Source organism: Gavialis gangeticus, unplaced genomic scaffold, assembly GCF_001723915.1.
Source record: "Gavialis gangeticus isolate Ggan-Ray unplaced genomic scaffold, GavGan_comp1, whole genome shotgun sequence".
NCBI classification, from domain to species: Eukaryota; Metazoa; Chordata; order Crocodylia; family Gavialidae; genus Gavialis; species Gavialis gangeticus.
The window spans coordinates 8,273,135-8,298,199 of record NW_017728997.1 but is presented as its reverse complement, the minus strand read 5'-3'; the positions used below and the strand labels follow the sequence as shown (position 1 = coordinate 8,298,199).

The following is a 25,065-nucleotide window of genomic DNA, read 5'->3' as shown; positions in this document are numbered from 1 at the left end:
TTGAAGCCCTGGGTGGGGGGTGAACCTGTTCAGTGACACTCGATTCCCAGTATCCAGTCTACATATTTATGCAAGACAACCGTGGTACAGGGTCCTTAAAACATTCGTTTAACGTCAAGTTATTGTTTTCAGTTTAATTTCATCCATTTATTTTCTACCAGAGGCGCCTCAGGATTGAGGACCCTGCAGATTGGACTGATTTATGGTTATTTTGTGCTTTAATAATAAATACGAGTTTTCAAGAAAAGTAAATTAACAACATGACTTGCAGTTTCTTTACAGTACTGTATGTATGTACAATTCATGAAGGGCTATATCTCCTTTTAAAAACTGATTTGCACAAAAAAGGGGAGGGCAGGGAGGCAATCTTGTGTCCTGTACTTTCTCGGTCTGGTATATAAGAGGTCTGTAGTTTTTGAAAACAGAAATTGCACTAGTTTTCTCCTATGAGAAGCCATTTTGCAACTAGGTAACTAAACACCACTAATAGAAAGATACCACAATTTTAGGAATTGGGAGCAGAACAAATTTGTACTGACAGTCCTTAACACCCTTTTTTTGTTATTCATGATTAATGAGCTTACTGTATTAATCTTAGTTTAAGAGACAGCCCCTCTGTTTTTCCATTTATGATATGAAAACTCAAAACCCCCCCAAAAAACCCACGTGCCACCACAAGAGGGCATCTAGCAAAACTCAGGGGGATTGGATTTGGCTTGCTTGACATTTCAAATGTATTTTCCAAGCAGGGGAGAAAGGTAGTATAAATCAAAAAGATATTTTTTTTATCTTTTTCATGTCAAAAGGAAGGTGTGAAGGCACAAATCAGCTATTTTACTGGTTTCCTGCTTTTTTTATTTTTATTTTTTTACTTTAACGTGTTATAGTGATGCAGTTTTCAAATCTTGTTTGCTGGCAGTTTGAACTTACAGGTTTGGCCAATTGTAGATGATTTCTCAGGGAAGGAGAAGGAGGTCAAGAGAAGTGTTAGCACCGTGCTCTACTCAGGATAATTTGCCTGAACTTCTCAGCAGGATATATTAACCTTATGGCTATAATGATTCCAGTGCTGGAGGCAGCTCATTTAGAGCTAGTTTGCTATCTCCATACAGCACTACCTGGGACTGTATAAATGTGCTAAAAGCTTCGCTCAGGACTGTGACACAGTTTGGAAGCTGCATGGATTTTATTTTTTATCTTCATATCTACTGTACCACAACACTGATGAAATGAGGAAGTGGGGGCTAGTATTATTAGGCCATCATCATCAGGAGAGCTAATATCAGCCTATATACATTTTATTTCCCAAGCTAGTTCCATATCACCCTGTTGCACACTGACAAAGAGCAAGCCACAAAGGGCAAAGATAACCATCCCTCTGTGTGACTGTGCCTCGTGTTAAATGCATTCAGCATAGGAAAGGAAAGACATTTCAAAGACATAGGCTGATCCCCATCTTGGATTGTCTCTGCTGCCTTATATAAACTTCCTGGGGGAAAAAAAGTCATTCTGCAAAAACAAGTCTCTCCTCCCATGCTGTCTTTCCAGCTCCCTGGTTACTCCTCCTTTGTATGGTTTATTTGGGGTTAAGTCTCAGTCAGCCCAGCTATAAAATCCAGTAACATGCTTTGATATGCATCTTGGAAAACCAACTCTGATAGATGCATTGGAGGCAGTTGAAGGCAGAGTCCCTTTTCTTAGAGCTTAAATAATCTTATCTAGGGCCCAAAGATAAGCGTTCTAGCCCAGTCCTTGCCATATACTTGTCACATTGGCATTTGAGTGCCCTGTTACCTTTTGGCATGGTTTCTGGAGAAAGAATAAACCGGGAAGATGAGGCATATGCTCTCTGGTCCCTTCATAATGTGGGGCTAGAATGGAAATCTGCCAAGGGTAATGAATACTCTGTTCTCATTTATCCCAGCAGAGAATTGATTTTCTGTAGGAGGTCAGATTCTTTCCCTAACCTCTGGTTTGGACAGAGCAAAACCAAGTGAAGCAAATATGACTTTCTGTTCAAACCATATCAAGATTTTTTAACATTTAAATAGACCTTAGGATTGACTTAAAAAGAAAAAAAAATCCCTATAATGGCAGATACTATAATGTGAGTGGATGCTAATGCTCCTGAGAATGAACACAGTCTTTATCAGAAGGTGGCGAAGTGAAAGGATTCATCTCGCCTTTGTATAAAAAGGTGAGAGTTTTAAAAGTAATAGCAGTTGGCATTTCTGGGATTTCTGTCTGGTTACAAAGCTGATTTAATTCAGCCAGGTTAGACTAACCTGCAAAGATCGAGTCAATGGAGGCACAGGCTTTTTGAATGTCTGCCCCTTGCCTTAGAGAAGAAACTGTAATATTCTGAATACTTTTTCAGATAAGGTGTGGGGTCTTTCAGAGTTGGCTTTAGAGAAAGTGGTGCTCTGTTCCCGCTGAAGTTAGAGGGAATTTGACCACTGACTTGAGGCTGATAGGCCAATACTCAATGCTTTAAAATATAAAATTGATCTTTGTTCTCCTCTTTCCTCTGTTTTTAGATGTTCCTGACCCACCTGCAGCCCTTCAACTCTCAGAGAAACAGGACAGAAGTATTAGATTATCCTGGATAGCTGGAGACAGTCATAACAGTCCTATTAATGGTATGAAGGATTCGGCCAACATGGTTCGCTATTTTTAGAGATGTGGCATGCTGTGTCAGTTAGAATAACCATCCGGTGCTTATAGAAACACTTGATTGGTTGTACCGCTGAAGTTCATTTCTTGTTACTTTGTTTTCTTCCCTTCCTGCTACTCGGTTTATATGGGCTATTTCTCTTTCTTGTTGTTTTCCCTTCCAGAGTCTATTATAGAATTTGAAGAGAATCGGTGGGAGCCTGGGAAGTGGCAAGAACTAACCCGAATCCAGGGGAATGACACGACCGCTGTTTTATCCTTGGCCCCTTTTATAAATTACCACTTCCGTGTTATATCCGTTAATGCTGTTGGGAGAAGCCGGGCTAGTGAGCCATCAGCACGCTATGAGACACCTCCAGCTGGTATATACTGCCATCTAGTATCCTGAGTGTTCATTTTTTAACATAACATTTACCCTGACTTGTTGTATAAGGATATGCAATATGCCAGGACAGCTTTTGCTGTTTTCTCAGCCCAGGTAATGTGGTTTGGGACTAGACTGTTATACTTTTACAGATCCTGAGCCTCTTATTCCCTGAACAGTTCTCCTTGAAGTCAAATTCAGCAGATGCACTTGCAGTGACTATTTTCCAACAACAGAAGGGTCTGATAGAGAGCCCTCCACACCAGCCAGCAGACCCAGAGCCCTACATTAGGGAATACAGCGTTTTGCCACGGGTGGCAAAGCAGCAGGCACACGTGTGCCATGACAGCAGTGTACAGAAGTCAGGCATGATGCTTGCAGGAGTTCTGGCTGGGGCACTGAGGTTCAATGTAGCCCTGCGTACAGAAGCAGGAGTTGGATAGGATCTTTAGCAAGATTTATGGTAAGCCTTCCAGCAGCACTCAGCTTGTCACAGATTTCCATTCACAGTGCATTTCTCATTGTAACATTAAATGACTGATTCCTGAAAGTCATTTTATAGGCCAGCTGTTCAGCGTTGTATTTGCATTGCCCTCGCTTTCTTCTTTTCTGTAACTCTAGGGTCATTTTTTCCCCTTATATCGTCTCCGCTCCTTACACAGCTTTTCAGCTCTGACTCACGCTAATGATGCACCTTCTGTTTCTCCATCCCCATAGGGGGAAATGTCTCTTCTGAATAATCCCCCGACATCTGGTGCTTTGAAATGCAAAAGGACCCAGGTTAGCATCAGCTGATACCTCTAAGAAAGAAGGCTGCCATAGAGTGAAACCATCTAGACAACATGTTTGTTCACTAAGGGCCATGCTGGACTCAGAAGGACCCAGAGACAAATTGTGGTCTTGCTGGTGGTAGATTTCCTGACAGCCTCCTGTGTGCGGCATGCCAGTCAACCCTGACTAATACCAGGAAACAAGGGGGACCCAGAAGCAAGCAAAGCCAAGTGCAGCTCTGCCCTTGAGTTACAGGAGGGCTTAAAGGCCGGGGCAGAAATTATTGTGGGTCAGGACTTCACCATTCACTAAAGCATGTGCCTATCTATCAGTATAGAAATATTCTGAAGTTGTGCTGTGTCAAGTAATTTAATCAAAGACACTTGACTTAATCAAAGACACTCGTTCTCAAAATCCAAGTCAGAGAATTAACACATCACTTCTGGTATTTATCTGTTTGTTCAATGAAGATGTTGGACATGGGGAGATGTGTGTGGGTGGAGTGGTGGGAGGACACAGAGAAGATTCATTAAAGGCAGACCATGCAAACTAACTTCCTGGCTTTGCTCTTACAGCTCCAGACAAGAACCCAGAAAACATCCGAGTTGAAGCTTCTCAACCAAATGAAATGATTATGAAATGGGAGGTAATATTTAAACGTTTCTATCAGTGGTACTGAGAGTAGCTAGTTGTGTTAGGTGCTACCCTGTCCTGCCTTCTGACTTCATGCTAAGACCGTGTCCAGACAAGCACAAGCCGCACATTTTGGGGCAGAATTTGCTACTGCGATTTCAGGTAGCAAAAATAAGCACCGGGAGAAAAAGCAGCGCAGAACACGCTACAAAAGCATGTCCCAGAACAAACGAAAGCTTAGTCCTCCAGTGAGATGCTCCAGTGAATGTCTCTACTGCTCCATTTGTGCCCTGGCTGCTCTACCACTCCAGGAGGAGCTGCGCAAGAATAGGTTGCCTACAGTGGGCAAATTTGTCTCGCAACAAAGCACACGTGTAGAGGCATGCACTGAGGCACAGAGTAGTAGCACAAATTTGTGCCACTACTATTTGTGCCGTTGTAAGTGCATGCCCCTGCTTGCCTGAACATGGCCTAAGAAATTAACTGGCTAAGAGCTGTGTGAGCCTCATAGGCAACAATCTACTTCATCAGATGCTACTTCATCACTCTGCCCAACACTGATGCAATATATGAAATGGTTTTTTCTCCCACGTTTTACTTTCTGAAGCATTGTTGAGATTGAGGGTTATCTTAAAAGTGTGTACACACTTCCAACATTATCTCTTGCCTTTTCCCCTGGCAAAATATACTATTTGTCTTGCAGGTACCATTAATAAACTTCCTGGGTGTGAAATCCTCAGACTCATTAATGTCAAAGGCACAACTCTAATTGACTTCAGTGGCGCTAGGACTTCTTATCTCATATTTTTCTACCTTTTGTTGTCAAAATACATTTTTGTTTCCTAAATGTCAAGTGTTACGGAGAAAGGAAGAAGGTTCATAATATATAAACTCCTCATGTAGTGTGGGGAGAATAAACCCTGAGAGTACACTCTTACACTACATAAAAAAAATCTAAAAATGGTAACGAGAGTCTAAGGATTCCTGTAAAATAGTCAAGAGCAGAGTTCCAGCCTTCAAATGTCTATCTGTTTGCTATTTACATGCAGGCACTTTCACAGAATATATATTATCTCCCCTTCAAATCAAGTTTCAATATTTGTGGAGGTAACATATTTTGTGCAATTGGCATTAAATAGTTTTGCACTGGGTGTAGAGAGCCTAAGTTTGACCCTGATTCTGTCAGATGACAGCATACATTTTTGCAACCAAAATTTTCAATTTAGACGTGGGTTTCTTTCTCAGAGGACGTGGTCTTCTGGGTCTATTGACTTTCACTTTAATATGAAGCTTCATTCTACAATATAGTCCATAGTCAGTTAAAACATTCTATTTTTATACTATAGATGCATAGTGGTAGCTACCAGCACAGACACATGTTGTTCTGAATTATTTGTCCCACACCCAGCAATGTGTTAAGTGCCTCATGGAGCCGATAGAGATGTCAGCCAAAAAACTTCACAATCTTTAGTTCAGACACTGCACAAGTGTAGGTGAGAGCAGACATTGAAGGGAGTGGAATAGGACTGGAGAGGCTTTGATACATAAGGTCATGGTTCAATTAGGGATATATATTTGTGACAGCATTTTTCTTTGATTTGCTTTCTTATACACTTCATGGCAGAAATGCTGTGCCTTATATGCATGAAAGACTTTCTGTCCAGGAAACAAAAGCCAAAGATACATACACTGATTCTGTAAAATGATGTTAATCTGCCAAGTTTGGATTAACACACGAGATGAGCATTAGCAGCAGGGTTTTCAGCCAAGGATCTGCAGCATCAAGTGAGATCAAATAAATAGTCAAGCAGTGCTGAAATTTAACTCTAAACTAGAATTTATTTTCCAACATGAAGTTTTATTTTCTTCTGTGGGTAGGAAGCCAAAATATGCTTTGGCACCAGCACCAGAACACCATTTTCCCTAAAGACAACTCTGTAATATTCTGAATACTTTTTCAGATAAAGCGTGGGGACTTTCAGTTTCTTCTCAAAGGCTAGGGGCAGACATTCAAAAAGCCTGCACCTGCATTGACTCAATCTTTGCAGGTTAGTCTAACCTGGCTAGGCTAAATCAGTTTTGTAACCAGACAGACATCCCAGAAATGCAGGCACATGCCTGCAGTTGCTCAGGGTGGAAGCTGGAGGTGCTAGAGCATCCCTCCTTCCTTCCACAGCATGGAGCTGAGAGGGGCATGGCCAGGCTTGGCAGGATGCTGTGATTAGCCCAGCAAGGAATTGATAACAGTGTTTATCACGCAATTCAACAGAAGGACATTACCACCTATTTGTTGATTCTACCTGTTGATTTAGCAGGGACCGTAGCCAGTATGTGGTCTGCTAGCTAATACACAGACACCTCCTCAGCAAGGCAGAGGGGAGTGGTGAGGGGGAGGGGGAAAGTAGCCCGCAGTCTCTGGAGCTGCAGCCAGGGAGCAGAGGGGAGGGGCCAGCCCTGCTGTGGAGCAGAGGGCCCTGCCCAGCCCCGAGAGCATGCTGGGATGCTGGGGGATTCTAGTTTATCTGAAACCAGCCAGGGGTCTGGGACAGACATTGCCAGTTTGAGCCAAACCAGTTAAGTCTGATACTATAACCGCTTTCAGTCATTCTGAAACTGGTTTATGTGCACTGAACATCTGTTCTGTTACAGGTTTAAACCAGTTTCTGATCACTTAAACCGGCGAATGTGTAATGACTGACCCTAGCCTAACAGTGCGTGTGTTCCTATACTTTAGCTAATGGAGTCAAGATATTCATGAAAAAAACAGTTAATGTGTATCAAAGAGTAAATACCCTGGTTCTACCCTGGACCTAAATTTAGTCTGAATGCAATTCATGAATCCTCCATTTGACTTTGGGTGAGATTTGCGATTTGTTCCATCTAGCTAGTTAAATAGCCATAACATCAGACAGGTAAGTAAGTGAATTACCTGAATCAGCGCTCATTAACTTTGTACTTTGTTTAACCCCAGATACTTTTTGAGAGGGTATTATTTCCATATATATCAAAGAATTAATTTGCCACTTTTCTTAAATCTTATGCTCCTAGAGAAAAATTCAAAATTGCTTAATACTTTAAATGCTAAGACAGTTTGTTTTACTATCTTAATACTTTCAGAAGTCACTTAAGCTTTTTATTTTGTATGTAGCTAACCACAATCTTTCTGCAGAGTCTTTATCTAGATGGGTTTGACGTTATATAGAAGAACATTTCTATCCCTCTTCTACTGGGACCAGAAAAGGCTTATCTAGGGCTGTGGTTACTCCTTTCTGTCATTGAAAATATGGAGGGTTGTTTCCTGCAGCTTTCTTCATAAAATTGTGAATTGCTATTCCCTCTATCTAGCATCTAGTTCAGAGGCTCAGTTTGTTAGGGCAGTACTTCAGTCCCTATTCACCTTGGACCCTGTGTTCATCATCTATTTAAAGACTATGGCTTACCAAGCAATCCCATGTGCATGAGAATACAAAGTAAATTCATAGAAATGTAGGTTATTTGCAATGGGACTTCTTCATTGTAGACTGTATAGTCGTATTTCCTGCTTATTTCCCTACATCCTTTGAATACCTATGAAATTGTGCCTCTTGAAGGAACTGAAGCAGTAGAGGGCACCACATCTCCTCTTAGGGCCTTGTCTTCAGAAAACTGGTGCTTAAATCTGTGTGGTGTGGCACTGGTCTAGCATGTGGAGTCTGTCTGTTGATGCAATCCAACACGTAGGCATGATCTCACAGGCCAGATCCAGTTGTGGAGGGACCATGAACTGGCTCTGATTCAGTCCATGGGACCATGTCATCCTGAGTGTGCAGCTCCCCATGGGTCCACATTACATGTGTAAGCATTGTAATGGACACAACTATGAAAAAATACCATTACCTAAACTGTACTGGCTGACACGTCCCATGAGCACGAATATATTGAGTCTCAAAGAGCTCCTGTTACAAGTCATTAACCTCTATTTTTATTTCCTTTAAAATGTAAGACTAAACTGAAAAAGTTCTGTAAATTCTGCTGACAGCAACATTAAGTTTCCATGACTGGAAACCCAAGCAGTGTTTTCAACAAAGTCCCTGTTGCAGGGCTTTAGCAGTGCAAAGGTCAGATTTTAAGTAATCAGCAATCATTTTCATTTAGTCAGTTATGCCTATATATTATATAAAGCTTGTAACAAACGTGAAGAACAAGCATAAAATTTAAAGTTTGTTTAAGATCCAGAAAAAGCATGTTAGTACTTTTCAGGGGGAGTTCATGCACTTTGCTGGATTTGAGCCATACTGTATTCATGTATACTTCTGTCTGGGGGGAAAAAGTTGCTTAAGAATTTATACCTATATTCTGGGGGAAAAGTTGTTTGATTTACTGCATTCTTCAATGGTTATCTAAGTTACAAATACATTTTAAGAGTAGTTTGACATGAGGACTCAAAGTACGAATTCAGCCCATGGTTGGTCATGTTTGTCCGTGGTCCATGTGAGATGAGTCACAAGCACCAAAAAGAATGGTGAATACAGAAGCATTAGGCACTATTTTGATTGAATTTATTTTGATAGTACTCAGAAATCAGTTAACATGGTGGATCTGTGGTACTGTCCATGCTTTTTATTTATGGAAAAGATGAGCTGTGTTTTGGAAATTATTTTTTTTCTTTTTCTTGATATGCAAGAAAAAATCCTCAAGGACCCATCCCTTCCCACCAAAATAGGAAAGGAAAAAAGAAAATGAAAAATTGCATTTCTTTCACGTTTTAGTTTCACAAAAAAGTCCGTACTGCTCACAATCAGTCCTGACACCAGCAAGGTCCGCTTTTGCTCCATCACCCCAGAGAAGATGTCATGGACAGAGAAGGTTTTTTCCAGCTCAAAGATTAGAAGAACCATGGCAGAGGAGTTTCAAGGCTCCTTTGCATCTTGCCTGCAGCACCCAGCCTTGTGCAGCTCCCCAAATAAATCTGAACATTGTTTAACCTGGATAATTATCAATACTCACTGTGTACCTCAGTGCAATAATGGACTGATTAAAATCATTCATGTTCAATAGCACAGTTGGCCAATTAACATGTTAAGTGAAAAAATACCTTTTGAACTAAATAACCTTAATCAGAATGTGTCTCATGGCCAGCCATTGCCATACTGCTTACACTATTCGGAGATGGTAAGGCTGGAAGGGACCTTGGAAGATCATCGGGTCTAACAGCAAGACAGCTGGGGTCAAGTGACCCCAGCAAGGTGATGGTCTAGTCTCCTCCTGAAGATTTCCAGGGTAGGTGACTGCACCAGCTCTGGAGGGAGCTTATTCCACAGTTTGGACACCCTGACTGTGAAGAAGTTTTTCCTAATCCTGAGCCTGAATCGATCTTCCAGGAGCTTGTGGCCATTACTCCTGGTTTTCCCCTCGGGTGCCCTGGTGAACAGTTGCTCACCGAGCCCTTGATGTACTCCCCTAGTGTCGCAGTAAGCTGCTACCAGGTCCCCTCTCGCCCTTCTCTTCCTCAGGCTGAAGAGTCCCAGATCCCTCAGCTTTTCCTCGTATGGCTTGTATAAATTAATGTCAGTTAGCTAGTGTCCATGCTGTGGTTGAATTCCTCAACCAAGCAGTAAAAATAGTAGCACAGCACTTACCCATTGAGTATGAAGGCCTAGTTGGGGGAGTTTTGGTGCATATTTAAAACACTACAGGGTAATCTAAATTTTAATGGCCCAACTTGCTGTGATTCATAAAAATCTGAGATGGCGTGTATTTTAGATGTAATAAAGATCGCACATTTTTATGTCACTATAAAACAAAGAAAACTTGCAGTGAAACAAAAAGTTAGTGCTTCTAATATGTAGAAATATACGCTTTAGTATTTAACCTGCTTTTAATCCATCTGTTTTGCAGTCCATGCTGCTTTAAAGTCCTGACGGCTTAATGCAGTTAAAAGTAGCATGACAGCAAAGGTTACATTTTTTTTCTCTCTCTCCTAATAGTATGAGCTACTGCTCCAAAATTATTCATCCCTTAAGCTGCTGTTTTATGATTACAACAACAAAGGCAGTTCAGTATCTCTTTTAACTTCTTCTGTAGCCACTGAAACCTGTGGAGCGCAATGGCCCTGGACTGGAGTACAAAGTCAGCTGGCGGCAGCAGGGGGTGGAAACTGACTGGAATGAAGAATTGGTGAAAAAACATTCCTTGGCATTGGGGAATACTCCCACATTTGTGCCTTACGAGATCAAAGTCCAAGCAGTAAATAGTTTAGGGTCTGGTCCTGAACCAAATATTACCACTGGATATTCAGGCGAGGACAGTAAGTAACTGGAGTATTTTTGTAAAACAAAAATATGTTATGTGAACAGTTTGTACATTGTTAAATAAATGCATGTCAAATAATGATTAGACAGTATTACAACTTGTTCATCAGTGATATTTAAGCACTTTTTACCTGCGTACTAAGAGAAAGAGAAGCTTTCCCTACCCATTTGGTTGCTGAGAATTTTAGTTACAGAGGGTTTGACTTCCAAAGTGGCTGGTTATGCTTCCACATACAAGTGTGTTGGTAAAATGGCTAGTCTAAGTCATACACTTAAAAAAGGGCCTGATGGAGCAAAGCATTTAAACTCATGTGAAATGTCAGCTGTGTTAGTTGACATCAGTTGGATCCAGAAGTTAAGAGCTTTGCTTGACTGGGGACTAGCAATTGTGCTATCTGATAAATCTTCTTCATTACACCCCAGACGTGTGGCCTATCCCAAAGCAACAAGGACCAAGGTGGGGCAGGCTTGTATCTTTCCAACAATTTTTATGTTAATTTACAGACCAGGTCTGCCACATTCAGGAAGCAGGTAGAATAAAGTTTACAGTTCCAGGAACACTATGAAGCCTGAGAAAAGTAGCAGCACCAGGATTAAAAACGTTGGTACCACCCCGTATCCACAGCAGACATCTTAGGACATTTTACATTCCATAATGCAAGGACATTTATCTGTCGTATGCACTCATGTATCCTCCCCGCATTGTGCAAGAAATAGTAGCATGCTTGTCGTGTAGTCAGCTGGCCAACCATCCCTTTTCAGGCTGGATCTATTTGCAAGCACTTCAGCTGCTCCTAGTAAGTACAGCTTACTGCAACAGCAGTATTTCACAGTTCATATGATTGTTTCACAAAAGCTACTCTTACAGTAACATCTCAGACCTCCGATGTTGCAGGTGCAACTTTGAGCCTGTAGTTAAAGTAAGGACTTCATTTTGTTGCCACTGTAAGTGGTGACCACTTCTCAAAGTGAGATCTACCTTTGATGATGATCAGGTACTCTTCTTCCATTTCTATATTGTGCATTTCTTCTTAATTGGCTGTCTTAATACAATTTCTCATTCATGTACCACAGCGGTCCATTTGTAGAATCATCGATTTTAAGATTTTAAGATTAAATGGCCATCTAGTAACGTGTATATTTGTTTTAGTCTACTGTGGGATCATGTTTTTTGTTGTCCTGAAATGACAGCATCACCGTGTGATACCAGCCCCATTTCTGTACCCTCCAATCCATGGCACCATAGTGCTACCTAGTAATTGTGTCTTTCCAGCGGGTTTTAATAAAGCAAGACGAGAAGTTATCCTGCTCATGGAATTAGTGCTGGTGCCACGGGTGATGGAGTTCGTACAAAGATGCTTGTGACTAGCATAAAATGGTTGAACTCCCTGGTACTCTAGGATGCTGAACCAATCCCTGCCCAAGCAATAGCAGAATTGTTCCTTCCTCTGTTGTTTACAAAATGAAGTTATAAGAGATATTTGGAGGATTGTAATTTCTCCACCTGCAATAATAAAAAGCTAAAAATTACTTTAGTAAGCAACCCAGTTCAGCAACAACAACCAAGTCCTTTTTTAGGATTTAGGGATTTAAATCAGCAAGGGAGTAAATACCACTGTAGCCAGCTCACATGGGGAGCCAAGATTTCCTGGTCCAAATTACAAATGCCCAAGGTATTAGTCCTTAGCAGCAGGGATTGAAGCCTGTTGTAGTAAGACGGGGCCAGTGGTGTCTCCAAATTGTACATCTTTCCGATTTCTCAGATTAATCTTATTATTGAAAATCAGGCAGCTTTCATTCCATGTTGAGTCTGAAAGCTTTAGATTATTTCCTTAACTGCAAAATAGACAGGGAGCCTGAATGACCTAACAAATAGCCTCCAAGAGATTAGCCAATTCAAGCAACTGAGTGTTTTATACAATAAAAACTCTTGCTTAATCCATCATGGCATGCACTAGCCATTACTGAATTGTATTATCTTGTAAGTACTGGCCCAGGGCCATTCTTCTAGTTTCTGCTCTTTCATTGCTTCATTACATGAGATTAGTCCATACTTTTCTTGGGTCTGGTATTGTGGAATGTCTTTGGAAGTTTTATGCGGAGGTTAGACAAACATTTGTCAGGGTTCGTTTCGACAGGAATGTTCCTGCCTCGAGCAAGAGACAGACAATCTCCTGAGGTTGGTTCTTTGTTTCTGAAAACCTAGTTTCTTTTAATTGCCATGAAAACAAACATCGTTTTCATTAACATCAAAAGGGAAGTTCTGATATTTATTACAGAAGGAAATTAATTGTCTATCAGGCTTCCTTACGTATTCCAGGGCATGGCAAACTCTAAATACGTTTGAAAAGTAGCCATTTTACCTGACTCTTTGGGTTTTTTCCCCCCTGTATTTTAGTTTTCTCTTACTTTTATTAGAAGCCTCACTGGGATCATTCACAATAGTAAGCAACTCCTTGAGAGTGAACAGAGAGTTAGGGACGTTTTTTCCCTATGGCCCATGCATTAACTATTGTATAGTATAAGATAATGAAAAATGCAAGTGAATTGAGAGAGGTTTCTCCTTGAGTTTTATTTCATTTGAAATACACTCTCTGGTGACCTGATTCAAACCTATGTATATCACTGGAAAGACTCGTTGGTCATTAGGTCTCTGACCAATGCCTCATTAATCCAGGCACTACAATAGATTGCTTAATGCTTTTGTAATGATGAAAACCCTACTGTTGAATTATGAAAGGTAATTACTTACAAAATAAACTGTATGGTTGCCTGTTTGAATGGTACGTCAATCCCAAATTTGATCCCCTCCATGTAATAAGGGTGATGGCCACCTTCTTGGCTGATCTTGGGTATTGAACTGGAACTCAGCATGAGTCTCTAGCTTGCAGCAAGATATAGGATACCCCAGCTACACATATTATAAGAATATGGCCTAGTAAGTACCTATAATATGTAATACTTGTGTTTACAGTTCCAGATGCTGCTCCTTCCAGTGTAATGGTGGAGGTCCTGAATAGCACACTAGTTAAAGCAATGTGGTCCAGAATTCCAAGAGACAGAGTTCGTGGACGCTTAAGAGGCTATAAGGTTGTTGTTTTGGGGGGTATTTTATTTTTTGGTAATAAATAACCCTCTATCTGTTCATATGGTTAAATGAATCCTGCCTATATGTTCTGTGATTTTTGTGAGGATGACCAATCCCTGACCACTCAATCTGAGAATCTACTGTTTTCAATACAGGTCATTTGGTGGAAAACAAGGAGTTTGCTGGATGGAAAAAGACACCACCCGGAGAAACACTTCCTAACTTTTATAGGAGACAGAAACCATGGAATGATTCCTGGTCTAGAGCCATTTAGTGAATTCCACTTAACTGTTTTAGCTTTCAATGGAAAAGGAGATGGGCCTGAAAGCTCGCCAATCATGTTCCATACTCCAGAAGGAGGTAATAATATGAAAACATTGGGGCAGAGAATACTAAATAAATATCTTTTGTGACATAGATCAAGTAATTTTAGAGAGACTTATATATGGACCTTTATTATTATGCCTATGTGGGCAGATTTAGAATAGCCATAGTTAAAGGCAAAATGCAATCTGCCATCTTCTCCATTTAGGTTCAGATTTTTAAAGACCATTTCACTGGGGAAGGGGAGAAGTGTCTTCCTTTCTCCTCTTCCCTTTGCTTTGGTGTCCTTTTGTGGCTGTAGTATGATAGAGGTGCTAACGAGCTCTTCTGGACTTTTGGACAAAAAGTTCTCTGCAAATGATGGGGACTGGGCCCGGTGACTCAGACAGCCACTTCCAGACCAGCCTTCCCATAGAGGTATCCATCCCTGGGAGATGATGAGCACATCTGACTCCCTGTTAAGTATATAGAAGTTAATAAGTGGAGCCCTTTTAGGAGGTGTGCAGAACCTTTCTTGAGTGGAGAATAGCACATGTTGAATAAATACGGAAAACTATGCGCCTTGGATGGAGTTATATTCCAGTCTGATGGGAATATGGAGAAACAGAGCTGGTGAAATACAACCTGCCTTCAATAAAGCTGAGCTAATATCTGTGTTTACAGTTCCTGAACAACCACATTTTCTAAGGATACTAAACTTTGATAAGGATTCTGTCACTCTGTCATGGGGACTTCCTAAGAAATCAAATGGCTTTCTTACTGGCTACAGTTTGCAATATCAAATAAGTAAGTAAATATTCAACTTTGTCTTAGATTTTTAGCAAATAACGTATAGTTTGTATAGAAACAGTTATTTAAAACAGCTGCTAGCCTACAGACTGTTTTTAAAACTCAGATAACTTGATTAGCAAAGAAGCAACGTTCCAAAATTACAGATGTTAGTTCAGCCTGCTAGGGGGCAGGCCTGCTTCATTTTCCAGAGAAAAATGTTTTTGACATGTTCGTTCCCAATCTGTTTAAACTCACAGTGTAATCATGCTATATTTAACGTTGCATCGACTAATCAAACACTGTAATACAGGATTTGAAATTTGCAAAGGCTATTTTATTCAGCAGTTAAAGGACGCTCAGAAAATTCTGATCTGTTTTTAGAAAGACACCTAATTTCAAAGAAGAAATAATTTGCAGTGATGAGACAAGGATTGTATGCATGGTTATGGCTCAGAATAATTAACCACATATACTTAGTAGTGGTGAGCAAAGATATAAACACTTCTTGTGAATTCAGGTTTTGAAACCAATTCATTTAAGTGTGTTCTCACCCTGTTTGTGAAACCCTGCATTAAGATTCAGGTCCACGTGACTTCTGGAGTAGCCACCGCCCGTTGTATTTCATTACTGATTTTCAAGTTACTGACACTACCAAATGTTGGGGAAGGGATAAGTCTGCATGCTAATTCAAGGCATTGTGTTGAGAAAAAAGTATAAGTGCACAACACAATTGTATTGTCAAAGAAATTGCTGTGAACTCTTTAGTAATTTCTCGTGTTTTCTAAAGCAGCAGCATACTTACCTTTGGAGGGTTAAATATACTCTCTATCCTCTAGTTCTGAGGTGGGTTTCATTTTGCCAATCCAACAGGCTTTGGAGGAGCCACTCCTTTTGCAAATACAAGTTGATAGATGTGGCACAAAAGGAGGGAATTTGTCATAAACTTGCAGCAAGCATGACTCAGAGTTTGAGGACACGGGTAGATGTTTTGGAGCAAAAAATCCATGATCACCTTCAACGTATGTGCATTCGAGGTTCTAGAAAAATATTTTGCTTAACTGAGTAGTAGGGCGGTGCGAAGATTCGGGTGGTGATTCAATTTGGAGGAGATTCAGCCTAATTCGGTGGCCAAATCTGAATCAAATCAGGGGACCAATTTAAAGGTCCAAATCGATTCAAAGTTCTCCGAATCTTCGGAAAAAATTCGGAGAGTTTTGATAATTCGGGCAGTCCCCGGTGGCTGCAGCAGAGAGCTGCAGCCAACTCCAGGCTGGTAAGTACTGGGGTGGGGGAGGGAGGACTGGGGGAGGGGACCATGGGGAGACCCCATGAGCTCATGCTCATGTACAGCCTCCCACATGGTGTGAGGCAATGTGGGGCAGTGGGGATCGCCCCCCAGCTAGCAGAAGCAGTAAGTCCAGGGTTTTTTTTTCTTTTTTTATTCTTAAAGAACAGGAGCTCACCCAGGCGGGACACCTGTGGGGGAGCAAGGGAGGGGTCATGGGGCTCGTGCAGAGCCACCCATGCAACCTGCGGCAGTGGGCGGAAGCAGAGATCACCCCCTGCTCAGCAGCACCTGGTGAGCACCAGGAACAGTTTTTTTAACAAGTGCCAGGGGCTGGGGCATCCATTGCCAGACTGGGAGAGGGATGGGGAACGGGCCTGGCCTGGCTGATTCAGAGATTCGGCAGCAGTCGAATCTCCAAATCAGATTTGGCCAAATCAAATCGGGACAGTGATTCGAATCACCTAATAGAATCACTGTCCCCCGAATCGGCTGAATCTGAATCCAAAGAGAATACTAGCCACTTTGCACAGGCCTACTGAATAGACCTCTATAGTCACTACCTTTTCTACTGCAGAAACAGCCAATCAGATAAAGAACATAAATCCTGTTCAAGGACTCCAAAAGGTATCAGGGTAGTAGGATACACATTTTTTTTTTAGAACATCATCTTTTCCACTTATTGCAAACTGCCTCCTTTCTATCAGCTTTCATGACATTTTTGCATTTTGTAACATTCGGTGGCTATGCCTGACTGCACGCTGCTGTTTGTTTTTCAGTCAATGAAACAGATGAAATTGGACCTTTGAGTGACGTCAATATTACCAACCCTTCGACTTTCAGTTGGAGGCTTTCAAATCTGAGCTCCAGTACTAAATACAAATTCTATGTGAGTGCCTGTACTATGAAAGGCTGTGGCAAGCCAATCACAGAAGAAGGACTAACAATAACAGATGGGAGTAAGTTAATAGGCAGTGTATTTTGACACTGAAAAGTTTTGACTGTAATAGAAAAAAAAAATCTATTGAGATTTTCAGCTTTGAAATCTTTCTCTCTCATTTGAGGACTGAAATTGTTTGCTTTGCATTAGCGCTATCAATGAACTTTTAAACGCAGCAATTCAGTTCTTCAGTACATTTGATTTAGCTATTTCATGTTGCTCTTTGGCTTCGCCCACCAATGAGCTCAGTGGGTTTTATGAAAATTAGAATTTAGCAGTCATTAAAAGGACACTGGAGAACTACTAAAATATTAGTGTGCCAAATGCTGTCTTTTTTTAACAGTAATATTAATGGGAGCCATGTGTTGTCATTTGAGAACAGAATTTGTGAGTCCCACAAATCCATCAGCAGAAGGCTGATTCAAATGTTTTTGCTCTGAGTCGCGTTATTTTATCAAAAGCTACAAATGGCCAACAGTGAAGCCCATTCGTAAGCTATTTACCCTGTCTCCTAAACATTTTCATATTCAATGATTTATTGGACAATTAGAAGTAATGCAGCTGCTTTGCCTTATTGAGCTGGAATAAAATAAGCACACTACATTTAGCAAGTTTGAGCAGACAAGTATACCAGTGAACATGTTCCCCAAAATTATTCAATAATAATGGCCATGGAAATACCGCAGTGAAGGACAAGGACAATGTGATAAGCAGAAGTGGCCTAGCTTCATTCTTTTTAGCAGTGATAACATACTGTAACAATCTTGATACAAAATGGACCTTGCCACTTATATAATCTGGGAGTCAACTAAAATATTAATTCCTTTGGTCATTGAGGCTACAGCATAGGACCCACTAAAAATGTTCTGCATTCTGAGTTTAGGATGTATTGTCAAATTGGGCTGACAACCAGTGAAATAGGGACTGCATCTCTTTCCCTTTTCCTCTGCAAGATTGCAGGGGTCCTTACAAACATGTACTCCAGCTGAAGCGCTTACAAAGTACACCAAACAGGTACGTGGCTGCACGTGACGCCTGATGGTTACTTTTTGAATCCATGTAGAGTTCTACAAAAAAAAATGTCCTGTTTTCTCTCTTCTTAACTGGGACTGCAGAAAAATCTCCTGTCATATTTGCAGTATGGAAGAAATTGCATCCAGGAATGTGCATGAGCACATCTGGGGTCAAGGTTTTGTGTTGAACTGATTCCATACACATCTCAAAAAGATACTTCCCTAATTCCAGGGCAAATCATGATGCTCTTTTGCAGTTCATGTGGATTTCCCACTCTTCAATAGTGCTTGAATAGTTTTCCCCACGTCCCTCATCTCAGTACCTGTTAGATAAAGTTTTCTGTCAATCCTTATTTCATATAGGCAAGCAGAGTGTTGGCTGATCTACTCTGACACATCCTTTTCCTCCGGTAACAGGCCTCTGGTTCCATTACCACAGTGTCTTAAGTAGTGCCTTTTCATTGATCCCAGTCAAGATCATCCAAGCACCCAATATATCCTCCACACATACCCATTGTGTGCTATGCAGAAGCTGATGCTATCATAATAAATTCTCTCTCCTCTGCCCAGCATCCTCTCTGTTCCTCCTGTTGTTATCAATATCCTAGTCTTCAACAACATAATAAAAAACCCATTTTTTTATAAGAAAAATGCAATGCTACTTTCTCAGATATTATTACTTTGTGAGGTCAGGAGTTCTACATGTGGTCATTTAAAAAGCTGCTTGTAATTTGAACAACCTTGCTTAGCCCATTTAATTTTTAGAAGAATCTCTGATGCTAACTGGGGTCTGCCAGGCTCCAGAATGGGCTCGCAAGGGAGGTGGTGCTCTCCCCTACCTTGGGGGTCTTCAAGAGGATGTGGGATAGATATCTGGCTGGGGTATTATGATCCCAGCACTCGTTCCTGCCCAGGGCAGGGGGTCAGACTTGATGATCTGTTCAGGTCCCTTCCGACCCTAGAAACTATGACTCTCTCCCCAGAACGCGTAGCTTAAAACTAGGGCAAATAGAACAGCTGACATTCTTCTTCCCTTTATTTCCCTTCTTTTCTTTCAAAAGATTTTGTTTCAACAATGGCAGCAAGAGATTCTAGTGGAAGGAAGAGTGATGGATTGCATGTTGAATACAATAGTGTAATTTGTGCTCGCTGCAAGGGTCCTGTTGCTTTTGTGCCCCATACCACAGACTTTTCAAGCGACTCAAACAAGAGCCACCTGACTGTGTCCCACTTCACTCTCTGATGTAGCCCTCCAGCTCCCATTGAAATCCCAGTGAGGTTCTGCATAATTTTCACAGGGCTAAATTGGTCCAGGTTCATTTAAATTGCACCAGATCTGTGTCCTATGGCTGACAGAATCACACACATCTCAGTGACTTTCTCACATTTTAAGCTGCTGCCTGGTGGGCGCTAAAAATTAAACTTAATATTGCCTCTTAAAAAATGGAATGTGTTTTAAAAGTCAAGTCATATTATTCAAAGTTCCCCAGGTAAGTGTCAGATCTATAGTGCAGTCCTACTGTGGAATGAAACCCCATTAAAATAGCACTGTAGGCTTTTAATGGTTATTGTGTCTCAGTGATTTTCCATATCCAATGAATATCTATAAGCAAGGAGGAAAAAAAAGCTCTTCCTGTCTATCCAACTTACAGATAGAGATAGATACACCTCCTGCAGTATATTCAGTTTTCATGGACCGGATTCTGGATTTTGCACGTTGCTTTGTCCCCAAGAAGTGCAGACATCTGTCAGGTTTAGACGCTGATAGAGTCCTGTTTGTCCCCTGCTATTTGACCTGTCTAATGACTTTAAATTAAATACTTGTTTGCTTATGCAGTCTGGATCTAAGAAGAAAGGAAGGCTCTTTTCTTGACGTTGATCTCCATCCAGAATAAAAGTGCAGCAGGAAAAACTATGCCTGAGTGATACTTTACAAACCCCTTATCACCATATTTTTTGGCGTATAATATGCTCCCCCCTCCCCACACTGCGCAGGGCATGGAAACAGCCCTGCAGGCCTCACCAATGCACCCAAGCCTGCCTGAACCAGAGTACTAGTGACCACCCACTAGGATTACTGCAAGCACTAACTAGTGAAGCACTTATACCAGTTAATCATGGCCCTGCCACCCAGGACACACAGGCTTTTTTTACATTCAGAGCACTAACTAGAGCTAAAAAGAGACTCCCTTAGCAAGACTAGCCTATCTTCTGTGAGACACCAAAGTACAGCTAACAATCCAAAGTCAGAGTGGATGGTCTAGAAAGCCAGCTACAGTGGGTAAGCCATTAATTCTCACCTAATGGATTCTAAACGCCAACTACCTCTTAAAATCGCTACAACTCAGCATGAAATGCCTCCTGGACTACAAAAGCCCAGAAGGTGCAGGGTAATTATGATGCATATTTATAAGCTTTTAATAGCCAGTCAGTGGAGGAAAACTGATGAAAGTTTAACTTTCCATTTATTTCAAGCAGATGTATTGAGACCGGTACAGCAATAAATTAAAACATTATCTGCAATTTTTAATTCAGCTGCATGATTGCCAACTTTTTTTTTTTTTTGGATGCGTTTCATAACAGATGTGCTAATTTTGGGTGAACTAGTAAAGACTGGTAGTAAATCCATGAAGGAGGTTTATCTTGTTCCTTCATAGTGTAGCTTCAGTAAAATAATAATAAAAAGCAAGTTCCACTGTTCTCGTACATCTCGAAGCCCACTAAGCATATTGTCAAATTGCAGCTCAGTGTTTAATGTTCATGTGAATCCCATGATATGACTGACGAATAGTAGGGGGGAAATGAGAAATGCTGGTGATATGTTTTCATTACTAATGCTGCTTCTCTCCTGTGGTACATTAAAAAACTAACCTACCTGCTTTCAGTTTTCTGAAGCTAATTTCTGCTGCTCACTGACCTTTCAATAATGAGTAAACACTTTGTTTTCAGTATATCTCTGTCTTTTTTTATTTTTCAGGACTCTACACTCCTTTTTCTATTCCACCTATCAACTTTTCCTCAGTTACCAATTATTTTTCCTCTATAGGTATTATATTTGGGTGAATAATACAGACTACTTTTACATGGGATGACACCGCACAGGCAGACACTCCTGGGCTCACATGTTGAATTTTAGGATACGGAGAATTATTTACAGAGAACTGGGATACCAATTTTGGTTCCAGGCTACTCAGGCTGTCTATCCCTGCTGTAGCAAAGCTCTAACGCATGCATTCAAAGTAATATCTATTCGTGATCTCATTGCAATCAGTTATTTCTACAGTTGAGCACATGCTTAAATGCTTTGCTGGCTTGGAACAGTGAATAAATCTACAAGATCAGACCTAGGTTGTATACAAATTGCAATATATGATTGCCTTGTCTGGCTGACATGTTTTAAGTGTTATATGGCATTTAATGAGCAATGGGATTAAAGTTCATATAGCAGAACATTACTTCTGGTTCCTTTATGGATAGCATTTTCATTACATTCATTGTTCTGGTGTCTCTGTTTTAGAAAATGTAATTAAAATTTACCTGTAAGTCCTGTTGCTTAATCTGCAGTTTGATTAAAAATTATTGCTTAGCCTCACGTAGTTCATTTAGCAAAACCTACCAGTAGATGGAATAATTTATGCTAATGCACCATGTTTCAACATCAGCATTATTCCAGTTCAGCATGTTCTCTCTGGTTCTCGGTGGCCTACTAATTTAACTGTTTATTGTAATATTTATATAGTTGAATTGAAAAACTTACTATGTACTGTTCCTTTGACTAGGTCTATGCTGTTCTTAATCTTTTTCTTTCTTTTCCTTCAGGTACCAACCAATTTCTAATCTCTCAAAGTTTTCTTGCTTACTGTGTTTACTAGTTTTGGTACTAATGGCCATTGTTTTACTGTCTGTGCAAATCGGTCCGGCAGTTTTGAAGCTATGCTGTGTGGAAATAACCATGCCGTGCTTTCCTTCAGATTACTTTAGAACTGCAATCAGATACATTATGCAAATTAAGCAACTGAACAGAATTAAGATAGCATGTGTATTAGTATTTTTTCCCCCAAATCTAGGGAATGGTAGCAGGTTACGATCCTAATGTTAGATATGGGCACTGTTAAATAAAGTCCTGATACAAAGCACATTGCCATCAGTGAGACACCGCTATTGAGCTGAATGGGTTTTAGATCACACTCTAAATGTGGATGCTGTTCTATCATTCTTGTATCATTTCTATTACATTTATTATTTAAAAAACCCAAAACAAGAGAACAGCTATGAAGTGTTAACGTAGTGTATGCTATATGTTAGGCTAGTTTATACTTTATATAATGTGGAGCAATTCTTGCTGCACTTCTTGAATACTCCCATTGGCACAGAGAAGTAAAGTAACTTGGCAGAATACAGAACAGAGCCAGGATTTTCTGACTCCCAGAGATGGATCTTTATCTAGAAATGGATGCTGCTGCCTTTACATAGGCATGCTCCTATAAGGCCCTTCATATTGTGAATAACTTTCTTCCTAAATGTATACATTTCGTTTTGGAGTTAACATGAAATATTATTTTATCAGAATATTTTTTTATTAATAATGGAATATTATTTAAAAGAAAAGGTACGCAATGCTACCTTTCAGTTCCAAATTTAGGCAAAATATCTAACGGGCCAATGGAAGTTTTGAGATCAAGACTGGACTTACTAGAAAACCAAATTTAAATAAATACTTGATTATGATTCCAAATACTTTTCATATAAAGATCATTTAGAATATGCAAAGATTACATATGAAAGTCATCTTAAAAAACCCTTTAATTATGTCTAAAACAGTGCTCCACTTGTAGGTGCTTTAAAATACTTGTGGAAAAAGGAAAGTGAGGAGCTTCTTTCTAGGGAAAAATTAGTATACTTCCCAATGTAAATTATTCCTGTAAGAGAGGTACTTCTCTTTTTCTGGATAACTGTGTATTTAATCCTGACCCAATGAGTTCAATTTAACGAGAAAAGGATCAGAGCCACAGATTATCTAACCAAAGCAAAGCCACTTTCAATTTGTAATTTTTAAGGCAGGTATTAATTAAAGCAAATCTATAATCCTGCATGTCATTTCATCAATATCTCCTTTCATCCTGGAAATTGTAGAAAATCCTCCCTAAATATCAGGATTATTTCAGTTTGCAGTTGACTTTAACTTGTGAAATATTAAAACAAGCAGAGAAACTGTTTTTCTACTTTATTTTATAGTCTCTCCAAAATATATATCCCAGCGAGACGTTAAATATATTCATGTATGCGTGTTGTATAGATCATTTTGTGACTGTGCATTTTGGAGTCTGACTGTTCAATGAATAACTCATTAATATGAGCTATGTACATTTCATAGGTAAAGGGATCGGGAAGATTTCAGGAGCAGTAAATCCCACCCAAAAGTTTCACCCCATTGAGGCACTTGAGCCTGGAACTGAATATACAGTTCGTCTAGTGACTAAGAATTGGGTTGATAACAATAGCATTTTTGAAGATGTAATTGAGACGAGGGGGAGAGGTGAGAAATGAAACCCTTTAAGGTGATAAATCAAAATTTCTTTTTAAATTTAAATAAATATTAGTTTTACATATTATGGTCTACAATGAAATATAATATTGAAATAATGGAGCCTGAGCTTGTATCCAATGAAATCAAAGAGATTCTTACCATTGATTTCATTAGTTTTCTGTTCAGCCTCCAATGTTACTGTCTAAAGTAGCAAAGTGGAATCATTACAAAACTTTCCAATACCTACTATTTACAGGTTTTAGCTCATATGCCATTTTAAATGGGTAGGTGCTGTTCCTTCTCCATGAATGCAGCTAGCTGAGCAGTTTGCATGTATCCTAAAACACTTTTAACTCTGTCTTTGCAAAACTGCTTTGTGCATGAGAGGCTTAGCAATGTTCTGTGCACCTTTCCTATTTCAGTATTAATCCTCTGAATCAAGCACTCCTTTGGAAATGCCTTTCCAAAAAACATGTATTGTGTGACACAGATATTTCATTTGCCTTATACGTAAATAGTGTTCTTTGGACATTTTATTGCTGTCCTTTATATCTTAAAATTAAAAATGCTAGCTTGATATCAGTAACAAGAGTTTGATCATTCCAGATCAGTAAAGAAAATGTTAAACATTCTTTTTGCGGTAGGTTACTCTGTTTTCCCCTACTTAAATATTTTTGTTTGTTTTCTTCTACAAAGCTTATGCTGGCATATATGAGGGAATTTCTACACAAGGCTGGTTTATTGGACTGATGTGTGCCATTGCTTTGCTTACCTTATTGCTGCTAACTGTTTGCTTTGTCAAAAGGAATAAAGGAGGAAAATACTCAGGTAAGTACAGCTATTGTCCTTTTTTGTGACATATATTTGATAACAGCAGGCATCTTCAGACACATAGCTACTTAGTTGAACGGAAGAGTCTAAAAATTCACCCTTCAGTCTCTGAAGACTGAACATTTACAACCTGAAAAATACAGTTTGGATTTGTCTGGTTTAATTAAAAGAAAAAATAAGTTGATTTGAATAAATACAAGAAAACCTATACCTGGTGCCTGACATTCTGTGCGGTGTATGTGGCTTTGCTGCCTTGGCACTCCAGTACCTCCAGTGTTATTAGACTTGTCCTCATGGAAATCCTAAATTTACAAGCAACTCATGACCAGTGTATATGCATTTGTTCTTGTGCCAAGATTTTGGCTTAAGTAATCCCTTCTCTTCATTGTTTCCTCCTCTCGCCTCTTCCCAAATGTATTTATAGAGAGAAGTGATATCAGTGATGCCCAATAGGCTTCATTTTGTGAGACTAAACAAGCCAAGCCATTTTAATATCCTCCTGTAAGATAAGCTGTCCATGGTCACTCAGTCTGCCAACTCCTGTCCCTACCTGGA

At 40.1% G+C, this 25,065-nt stretch overlaps 1 protein-coding gene across 11 annotated transcripts in view; it reads left to right on the top strand.

The window, feature by feature from the left end:
• CHL1 (cell adhesion molecule L1 like) overlaps window positions 1–25,065 on the top strand; it is a 195,398-nt gene that overhangs the window by 144,159 nt on the left and 26,174 nt on the right. For 9 of the 11 annotated variants that reach the window (XM_019504727.1, XM_019504728.1, XM_019504729.1 and 6 more), the window contains 10 exons: window positions 2,538–2,639; window positions 2,838–3,035; window positions 4,384–4,454; window positions 10,505–10,727; window positions 13,706–13,821; window positions 13,975–14,179; window positions 14,807–14,929; window positions 16,979–17,158; window positions 23,527–23,688; window positions 24,376–24,507. In XM_019504727.1, coding sequence (XP_019360272.1) covers window positions 2,538–2,639; window positions 2,838–3,035; window positions 4,384–4,454; window positions 10,505–10,727; window positions 13,706–13,821; window positions 13,975–14,179; window positions 14,807–14,929; window positions 16,979–17,158; window positions 23,527–23,688; window positions 24,376–24,507 — 1,512 coding nt within the window. The remainder of the gene's footprint in view (window positions 1–2,537; window positions 2,640–2,837; window positions 3,036–4,383; window positions 4,455–10,504; window positions 10,728–13,705; window positions 13,822–13,974; window positions 14,180–14,806; window positions 14,930–16,978; window positions 17,159–23,526; window positions 23,689–24,375; window positions 24,508–25,065) is intronic. The other 2 variants (XM_019504731.1, XM_019504735.1) reach the window with 1 other exon arrangement.